Raw genomic sequence first — 10,681 nt, forward strand, 5'->3', positions numbered from 1 at the left:
CACACGCGCATATTAGAACTGCATAGCTATACAAAATTTGCCGCGGACACTTTTGCCTGTAGCTTAACACTTTTTAAACGTAGCTGGCACGATTTTTATGGAAAACCTACAGACAAGTAAATATATTCCCACTCAAAAGTAAAACGTTCCGTCCACCTTACGCGGTGAAAGTCACCAAGGCTGCGCATTCTACTCTGTAGTAGGTATATACAGGTACCTATTATACACATTTAACAGCGATGTGCAAAACAAAAATCGATCAATTTAAATGATTTTCTTAGCGACGCTCAGGTACATCGCACGGAGCCTCGTATACAGTTTAATAGATTCGGCCCAGAGGTACGACTAACCGCAACCCCATTATTCTTCGCTTGTTAGGTTTCAAATAAAAATAACCAATTTTTGTCTGTTTGACATTTGCCTTATCCAGACAGATAAAACATAAAACTTGCTGTATTTTTGTAACTTTCAAGAATGAGAGGCTACAGAATAGAATTGCTTTATGCTAAGTGTTTCAGTTTGGTGTGATGTTTTTTACTTACAATTTTGCGTCATCAACAGTCATCGTATTTTAGCTATAACGATAACTTTTAATAACGATAATTAGTCAGTCGCTTAAGGTGGACTGAGCATTAGGTGAGATGCTCTACAGGCTGAACTCACATCTCTCGCTTCAATTCTCTCAAATTAAGTATAATAATCTTTGTCGAAAAGCGAATGCTAGCTAAGCCATGTGGGGGTTGATTTAGACTTTTGATTGATAGAAAAAGTACCTACATTCAAAATTTACGCTTGTATTCTAGAAGTAACAACTCGGTAAAAGCTGACAAATTTATGACCAAAATTATTCACATGTGCCGTCATGTCCTTTGTTTTGTTGAACATTAAGTCCTCGTTGCGTACTTGCGGCTTGAGTAATTATGAGTCTATGTGAGAATTCAATATTCTTTCACTTGAAACTGTAAAATCGACCCCCGCTGCTAAGTATAAGAGTGGAGTTGAAAAATGTGGACCATGTCTTGACTTGACTGGAAAAGTCGTTGTGACACGATGTATGTACTGGTATGAATGGTGTCTGATTAATGAATTCAACAACGAAAAATGTTCATCAATGTTTTAACTATCCCAGTGTCAACTTTTTGAACTCCATCCATAATAAAATGTGCTGTTAGCTTAGCCTTCTTATTAAGTAGGAACAGGTACTAGTTAGTAACGCATATTAGTGAATATTTTAATAGAGTTTGAACATTTCAGCAACACCGGCGAAGATGCTTTGACAGCGGACAAGGGTCGGGAGCATATCCACGTGCTGGAAGCGAGTGACCCCGTGGATCCATTGTTCCTGGCTGCCGTGGGCGGAGCCATCGCCGCCGCCGTCAGTCTTAGCGTCTTCGGCTTTACTTTTGCCTGGTACACGTGAGTATCACGTTATCTGTCGTTTTTCCCTGCTGCTAAAGGACCGATGAAACCCGATTGCAAAATAATAAAGTACTGTCAACAAAAAAGCGTTTTAGACGTTAATGTTTTACCTATACCTAGGTGTTTTCACAATTGAAGGCAACTATGTAAATCGGTTACTTTACTGAGAAAATAGCCTTGACAGACAGACACTTAGAAATGCATACAGAAGGGCAGCCTGACAACAATGACATTTTTAAAGTTTTTCATTTTTGTCCGTTAAGGTATGGAACCATAAAAAAAATCTCGAAACGAGATCGTCACAGAGAACAACCTACTACAACGTTATTATATCAACAGATTAGCCAAGAAAGCAAAGGCTGCTGCAGACGTCGACTATCCAGCTTACGGCGTGACCGGGCCCACTGTGGACTCCTCCGGCGACAGAAAGCTGGCTCAGTCTGCCCACATGTATCATTACCAGCACCAGAAGCAACAGATCATAGCTATGGAAAGGTACATAGTTTACGCTGCAGATACACTTGTGTCTGACAGCCAGTGCCACTATTAAATTCAGATCGATATGAGATATGACGACGAAAAGGAATTTAAATTGTAACATCTATTTAGATGTACAATTATGATAATTATCTTTAAAAATACTGGAATACATTTATTTCGTTATATTAGTGAAACAAATTTGATGAATTGATACTATTTAATTGACGATAAAAAAATATAAAATACAATTAAATAGGCTAAAACTTAATAAACTAAAACTAAAGAACGTGCGAACGTAAAGACGTCGTCGAGATTTTTTGCTACAGGCATCAACCAGGACACTGACCGCATTGGGTAGGTGACTGTCGGGTACCTGAACTGCAATTCCTTGTCAAATATATGAATATTAAAATAGTTATTTGTGCAACAAGAGAGCAAAGTTGTTTTTTGATGCGAGTGTTGATTTTGAATCCCGAGTAAGCGAAGGATTCTATAATTGAATCACGAGCGTCTAGTGAATCAGCAAGGGATTCAAATACACGAGATGCAAAAAAACTTTGGTCTCGTGTGACACATACAATTTTTCACCTCAGCAGCGAGAACATAATTTAAATGTAACATAAGAATAAAACCACAATATACCTACCTGTTTACAAAACAAACACATTTTTTTTTAAATAGAATCCGATTATTATCAAATATAATAATCACATTTAAAACCATAAAAAAGAGTCCAGTAGCTACAATACGAATCTCATAGGTACTCATAGCATGCAACATGCATTGTAATTTGAGAACATCTTGTACTAATGTCACACTTATTTTTTAATACTAACTGCAAAAAGCCTCATCTCGGGGTAATTGAAAAGGTTGAACAATTAAACCTTTAAATATGAATTTTATTAAGATTTCTATTACATAAACATAAATTGATTTGTTAAAAATTCATTCGATTTAACAAATATTTATTCCAACTGTAGAGGCAGTATACGGAATTCTTTTATAAAAAAAAAGAAAAGAAGCGGCTTTCGTGCAACGAGGTTGCATACTTTATTAAAAGATCGGGAAAATTTACATTTTGGAAATATTTCGATATGTTTTTAATACCAAAAATTTAATTTAAGTCTGTAATCGACAAATTTGATCCTCTCTTGCTTTTTTCGAGTTGAAGTGAAATGACAGATCAAAGTAAAGTTCAAATATTTGGAATTCAGTGAGTAGACCCAACACTGTACTCAGCATTTAAAAAAAATAATTAAAAAGTTATTTTGTCTCACGGAGTGAGCAAAATGCGATTTTGCTCACTGATTTCTCATAGCAAAACCTGCCTGTTTGAGGTGCTGAGGTGAAAATATAATTATGCTTTCGAGACACTGCGAAGTGACAGGATGTTCAAAAATAAAATACCGGCAGTGAAAGTATTAAATTATCAAATGTATTTCGCGTTTCATGTAATGTTTGTTGTTTGCAGTAGGATGGAGTTGGAGCAGCGCCTCGGCTCAGTGTCGGACCCCGAGTCCGAAGAGGAGAACGAGGAGGGCGACTACACCGTCTACGAATGCCCCGGCTTTGCTACGGTAATACTATCTCAAATATGTACATACTAATTTCAAAATGATATATCGATATATCTATCTATATCAAAGGTTTTCAACGTGAATAGAATCCATCCTTGTGGGCTCAGGGGAATTGTAGTAGAACGCTCAGAAAAACATAGGAGGCTTAGTAACTCGAAAAAAGTCCTCGAGTGGCGACCACGAACTGGAGGACGAAGTTAGCCAGCCTCCCACTAGATGGACATCGTGAAAGTTGCGGGCAACCGGTGGATGCAAGAGGCGAGTTGTCGTTCACTGTGGCATGCTAAGGGGAATTCCTATATTCAGCAGTGGACGTCTTTCGGCTGATGATGATACCTAACTGAAAGAAAATTGGGAAACGGATGCAGTATTCAAAATTTGGCTGTGGTTTATAACGTCGCCTCCTGTACAAACAGATTTCATTGTTTTTTTATTACTCGTAGTCGCAAGATGGGGACTAAAAAGAAATTATTTTGGGACCTTTGATCAGTGTAGCCAACCCTACAGTTTTAACTGTAGATCTATAATTTTTGGAAATTCTCTCAGTTTTTTAGTTTAGGCCTTGAAATCTACAGTACAATCTTAATTCGGTTGTATTTTTTTTTAATGTTTTTTATCTCAGAACTCCGTCCTTTATAAACCGATTTAAAAAAATCTTGCATTCGTCTAGGAATGTCTTCAATCAGGTCCCATAAGCATCCAATCAGGATCTGATGATTGGATCTTAAGGAAATCGAGGAAACTCTTCAAATGTTGTGTAGGGACACCTATAGTAAATTGGATATATTTAGTAGTAACTCGTGCATTTGCTATTGAAAATCATCATTTGGTGAAGTGGAACTGATGATGAAGACCACAGTTCACCATCGGAGTTACTACTCAATAACAAATATTTTCACGGGTTGAATTTTAATTACTGTGACACAATTGCTAAGCAATTTATGCTCCTCGTAATGGATATGGTCAAACGGGTGGTGAAGCACCAGGACTCCTTAATAATGAACTCTCTGCATCGGAAAAAGTAGACTTTCGTAAAAGGTGACGAGCAGTTGATATAGAACTATTTTATCTTAGATTATTAACACTAAATAACGTGAAAAAAAATTATACCAAAAAATTGAACCGACTGCAAAAAACCATGAAAATAATTTTCTACAAGTTTGAAGTCGTTCGGTGCCTCAGCACGAGCCAGCAGGAGTGAGTGATTGATGCCCAATATAAAGTGCGTAGGTGAGGTAGATAACTTTAGGTCCACTCCTGCTGGCTCGTGCTGAGCTGAGGCACCGACCGACTCAGACTGGTAGAAAATTATTTTCAGATTTTTTGTAGTCGGTTAAATTTTTTGTTATACAATTTTTATTTACTGTGCTTTCATTCTAGTATGGTGCGGGTGACACTTGATTCACGTTTCGTTTTACTCAAAAAAAGTTGCTGCGGGCTGAATATATGGAATGGAAGTATATTTCAGTTGTATCCTGAATATGAATGGTGTAAAATATTTGAACATAAAAAACTATGTTATAAATATGAAATAAACCTAAGTTATCAGATTTCTACGTATAATCAGTTAATTAAATTCAAAGCACAATTAAGTGAAGAAACGTAATATGAATGTAATGTAACGTTTAGTGATGGGACCAAATGGATCTTGAGTTAAGTCGGTACTTATTAAGGCCTTACTTAAGTGGCGAATAATACTCCAACCTAGAATTTCACTAATATTCTCATAAAATTAGCGTAAAAATGATGACATTAATTATGATATAGATTTTTAATTATTAGATTTCGACTCAAGTTTCGACACTTTGACTCTTTAGTCTCGTGATATTGAAAGCGCTGTCACCCGCACCCTGCTAACAATGAGAGTACCTTAAGATGCTAGCGTCATCTGTTTTATTTGCTACGTAGACCGTAACTAAGTCAGCTCCAGTAAAATGTACTACTATCGGACCGGGGATAATTCTCAAATTGCATATAGGGTTCCTTTTTTGTCATAGTAATAATGGGCTATTTTCAAGGAAAGCTTCCCCAAAAATCACTAGTCACATTGTCTGAAGTGCTAGATTAGCATAGCAAAACTAGTTTTTAGATAACGCCAATTTTGCTTGACGTAGATTAAATATATCTTTGAGACTTGACATTTAATTTGATATAAGTAAGTACTTTTATGAGATTACATTACCTATTTTATTTATTACTATCACATTTCTATCATTAAAAATTTACTACAAGATAAAAAAAGAGAAAGGATGTAGATTTACTGTTTTTTATTAGATATTTACAGTTTTCTTCAGTTTCTTTCAAGCATATCTACAGTCTCTATGATGGGGTTGGCAACACTGCCTTTGATTAAAGAAAAACGAACAACTTAACCTTAAGTATACTTATTTGAATGCAGACTGGTGACATGGAGGTCAAAAATCCGCTGTTCTCTGACGACCCTACTCCGGCGACTCCCGGAAAATGCGAAGTGGTGAAGCCGCAACCCAAGGAGTAACCGAAACCTTCCTGCCCTGGCAAACAACACTTATTTTGATTTAAGTGATTAATTAAGTTTACCTTACACTTACGTTTCCATTTTCCTTTTCGTCAAGTATTTAATAGGCTGTGCTCTAAAACTGTAGTAATTACCTACTTACTGCCGTCTACTATTTACCAAACTTATGAAAAAACACCTTCATTCTTTCCTAAGTTCCTACTTTCCTTGTTGATTCGACATTTAATTTTGTTTTTCAAAAGCTCTATGATTTAAAATTCAAGATCTCTTTATCTTTCAGTTCAAAACGTAAACGGATTAATATCTCATTCGACTTCCATTCGATTCTTTATACAATCCATGAAAAATCATTAAGATAACATGCGTTCAATGTTTTGTGTCTATTTAATAATAAAGGAGTTACATAATCACATATCTACAAACATTGCAAAAAGTTAGTATACTCGTTGGTGCAGTTTACCAAGTAAATCAATTAATTAATAGTTCTGGATTTTATTCCGGTGATAGGATAATCATATTTTACTTAAATTATTGTTTATTTAAAATAGGTTGTTAGCATACCTAAACCTAAGCCAAGTAGCGGTAGTAAACCTATTTACATGAAATCAATGTTGTTCAATACGTCGCAAAGCAGGTGTTTATATGCACAGAAGCAAAGCTTTATTTTTTTATATTTATTATTTTTAGGTTATAAAATAAAAATAGACTTGGTCTAGGATCCACAATAAAATTGGCACAGGGTTTGCTCGGCACGTCATTGCATTTATTTAGACGTTGTTTCCAGATTGCGGCATAAATACCATGTGCCAATCCCAAAAAAATGCTATACAAAAAACGCTCGCCGCCGACCGCTCTTTGAAAGAGCCCACTGCATTACCCACCTACGCGTTTGCTGCAGTTTCTACCTGAACTGAAGTCCATTATTGGCTGTTGTGTGTTAATGTGGACAACACGATCGAATATACACTAAAATCAAAAAATGAAGAATCTATAGTTAAAGAAGAAAAAAACACCCAAAGACTCAACGCTAAAATTCAAAACGATCTGTTCTTGACTATTGCTTGGCAACTTGAGTCGATGATAGAGCAGATTAGGATGTTACATTTCATATTAAAAAATATTATGGTGAAAAAGAATTAAAATCATAAACATATATTATGTTTATGATTTTTACACTAATTATCTGATATATGTCACAAATTATCTGATATGTGTCGTATCGTATGGTTACGAAGTCGTGTGGTTTAGCATTAAACAAGTGAACCATTCCGTGCCCTAAGGGATGTCGAGTAATTTTACAAGAATTAACTGCCCAGGCATTTGCCGCGACGATACGTGTTTATGTTCATAATCAGAATCATAACATTCTTAAGTATTTGGTACCTATTGGGCTATACATTTATTTCTGATCGGCCTAAAGCACCGGGTGCCATCAATATGACTAAGTAGTTACTGTTTTCTTTAGAAAAAATTTGGTACTTTTAATAACCCTAACTTTTAAAATTATATACTTATACTGTAGCTAATGTATCATAATTTAAAGTTACAGGTCAAAATAAAAATACAGGTAAGTACCTACTTACAGTTTTATAAAACCTTAACGTAGGTACACAGGGTTAATGTGTCAGTTTATGGTCTTCATTATATTTAATATTTATTTAAAAATATACACAAAATATAAACATAATGTTTAAAGTCTGCAGTTCTCGTAGCTGGTGAGACATAACTATCTTAGTTAATAATTGTTATTCATTATTTAACCAAGGCTTATGCAGAATATCCCAAAGTTTAAGTGATGCCCGCACACATCGCTGTCAAACATTTTGTGTCACAATATATAATTTAGGTTAAGACAAGTTTGATAATTCTTCGCGTAGTGCTATTTCATTTTGCGTCGAGGTACCTATACATCGGCTACATACATTTAGTGTGGTGTGGTATATGTATAGGTACCATATTGTTTTTCTCAAACATGACATGAAATATTGACGTTGTGTTACAAATAATAGGCCGAGAAGTATCGCGCTGCAGATTTCATACAACTTTGCAGGCCGCTGGCCGGCAATGCGACCGTCTTTTGTTTCAACGCGCGCTCTGCGACACGGCGCACGGCCACACTCAGCACCACCGCCCGCAGCCGCCCGCTAGCAGCCAGCGCGACACGCGCGCACGCACCAGGGCGACCAGACTAGCGTTCCGCCGTGCTTGATTTTTCGTTTTTTTATTTTATTTCATGTCATGTTTGAGAAAAGCACTATACAAGCCTCGGCCGGAACGTGGGGTTGCCGGCCAAGCAGATAGACGGACGAGCCTAACGTACTATTGTAATGTAAAATGTTAAAGTAATGTACTATTGTGTCGCTGCGCGATCTATCGTGGCGCCACCTATTTGATCCCGCTCGCCTCAGAGCGGGAGTATGGGTTCTGACGGGTCACTTACACAGCACACACTAAGTATTTCTAGCATCACAGCGTGCGCACTCACACCAAATGGCCAGGACAAAATGCGTCACGCCACGCCACATCACAGTTGTGTACTTCTAAATACATACTTAAAGCTGCCGTTAAAATAAAAACTGGAACGTGCTGTGCAGGAAAAAATACCAATTGGTTTCTACTGCATGGCTCATACTTTAAACTTATTGGTCCAGTCAGTGGCGGTAGCTATAGGTAACCAAAGGCCCTGGGAAAACAAAAAAATAAACTAAGTAGGGCCCAACTAAACTATTTAAAATCGTTTATTCCGTATTCGTTGTGTTCCGAATTCGACGTAACTATTAGTTATACTGTAGTACTTTAGCAGATTTGTCATTTATAGTTTGTGTGTCAAGAGTCCGAGGGGCCCCCTGAGCTTGGGGGCCCCGGGGCTTTGAACCGTCTAGTCCTCCGGTAGCTACGCCACTGGGTCCAGCCAGCCCCAAAACCGGCACATCGGTCCTGCAATTTGTTTCAATAAATAGCAAAGTAGCTACCATGTTTATTAAAAATCTACGTACGGGTTGATTGATACGAATTAATTATTTAATGACAACTGTTTAACATGTATTATACACACCTACATATTTATTTAGTCAAATTTTTGCTCATAACCTAAAGTTAAGATTATTTTTTCAATTTTATATTGTTGCATATCCGTCGGCACAATCTTCCTACTTCACTTCCAAGGCATGAGTCTTAGTTATATATAAATAAGTGAGAGTAATCATAAATTTATTGACAAAACCGAGCAGCTCAATTTTTTACTCGACTTCTACATATTTTATTGGATTCCTATCAAATAGGAACGAGTATTACTAGAGCACATGCGACGAAGAGAGACCACGGTGAAGCTGAGGCAATGATTTATTTAATGTTTTTTTAGTCAAAATTATTTTAATTCTAAGGTTTTAATTTTGATGAGATTCGATGTCTAATCATATACAAATTATTAATATTAATAATTATTTCAAGAAAAACAAAACATTATAATATCTAATTAAAAGAGAATATTCGAAATGTACAATTAGGTACCTGTTATTCGTACAATTTAAACCAATAGAACTGTCGCAATGGCTTACGGGATTGGTGTCATTTAATACAACTATTTTTTGTCAAAATTCCATATCTATCCACATAAAACGAAAAGGGTATCCCATAGATTTAAAATATAAGGCAAGTCTCGAGCGTCGCTCGTTAGCAAACTCAGGCGACACTTTTTGTCACTGTATACCTACTTACTCAATCACGGTGTAACGGCGTAACTAGGTACCTAAATATTTATTACTTATGCACTTATTGTGGGACTACTTAAGTCATTATTTTGTCTGATTTAAATCCATGTCTTCGCAAGTAAAAATAATAAATTGTGTAACTTCTTATTATATTTACAAAATTATGTATATTAACGTAAACTGTTGATTAATATTCAGAATTTTTATGTAGGTACATTATAAATGCAAGCGTTATTTAATTTACTTAGTTAGCAAGAAAGTATAAAATAGCTCGGATTCGCTGCGGGTCCACAGCCGGCGTGTGCGTGTGGGAGAGTGAAAGAAGAATAACATGTCAACGTCTGACCAATTTTATTAGGAAGGTAAAACGAAACAAGGATTATGATAAAACGGCGAAGATAGATTCTCGACAAAGCTATTGTGATTACCACCAGTTCGTTTTTAAAGATCTGTAGAATATGTATGTATATATATTCTATGCCCCTATATACTAAGACTCGCAGCCCGTAGCTCATTATTTTTCGAGTAATTTATAAATTATCTATCTGTCAATTTTGATTGACTGAAACAATCGAGTGTCTCACCGTGCCATAAAATGTAACGTCTATGGCATAGACGTGCCTAGTAATTTAATGTATCTATCGGTGTACATTCCTTATATATGTATAGATAAATTCTTTGTTGTTTCTATGAGTAATATATTATAATAAAAATAATCATTTAAATTTCGTGTCATTTATTCATTTATTTACCTTAGTGATTCTCCGTCTCGACAAACCCTCATTTAATATTTAATGAAATATATTGTTAACACTTATGCTTCTCCAGTACATTCAAGGTGAATGATCTGGCTAAATAAAATACATAATTCGTTGCTTACCTACTGAGCTATAAAGTATCGTGCCATTGCAGCGGCCAAATGCGCGCCTGCTAGGCTACGTCCTACCTACGTAGGCGATTCAAAGCGAACAGAAGGAGGGCTATCGCGTATGAATTAG

The 10,681-nt window shown here is 36.2% G+C and overlaps 1 protein-coding gene across 3 annotated transcripts in view; it reads left to right on the forward strand.

Moving 5' to 3' along the window:
• Positions 1 to 10,408, forward strand: part of LOC141435210 (uncharacterized) — a 28,569-nt gene extending 18,161 nt beyond the window's left edge. For all 3 annotated transcript variants that reach the window (XM_074097853.1, XM_074097870.1, XM_074097862.1), the window contains 4 exons: positions 1,255 to 1,416; positions 1,759 to 1,914; positions 3,371 to 3,476; positions 5,875 to 10,408. In XM_074097853.1, the coding sequence (XP_073953954.1) occupies positions 1,255 to 1,416; positions 1,759 to 1,914; positions 3,371 to 3,476; positions 5,875 to 5,973 (523 nt within the window). In that variant the 3' untranslated portion in view covers positions 5,974 to 10,408. The remainder of the gene's footprint in view (positions 1 to 1,254; positions 1,417 to 1,758; positions 1,915 to 3,370; positions 3,477 to 5,874) is intronic.
• The last annotated feature ends 273 nt before the right edge of the window (positions 10,409 to 10,681 follow it).

Source organism: Choristoneura fumiferana, chromosome Z (genome assembly GCF_025370935.1).
Source record: "Choristoneura fumiferana chromosome Z, NRCan_CFum_1, whole genome shotgun sequence".
Taxonomy (NCBI): Eukaryota; Metazoa; Arthropoda; class Insecta; order Lepidoptera; family Tortricidae; genus Choristoneura; species Choristoneura fumiferana.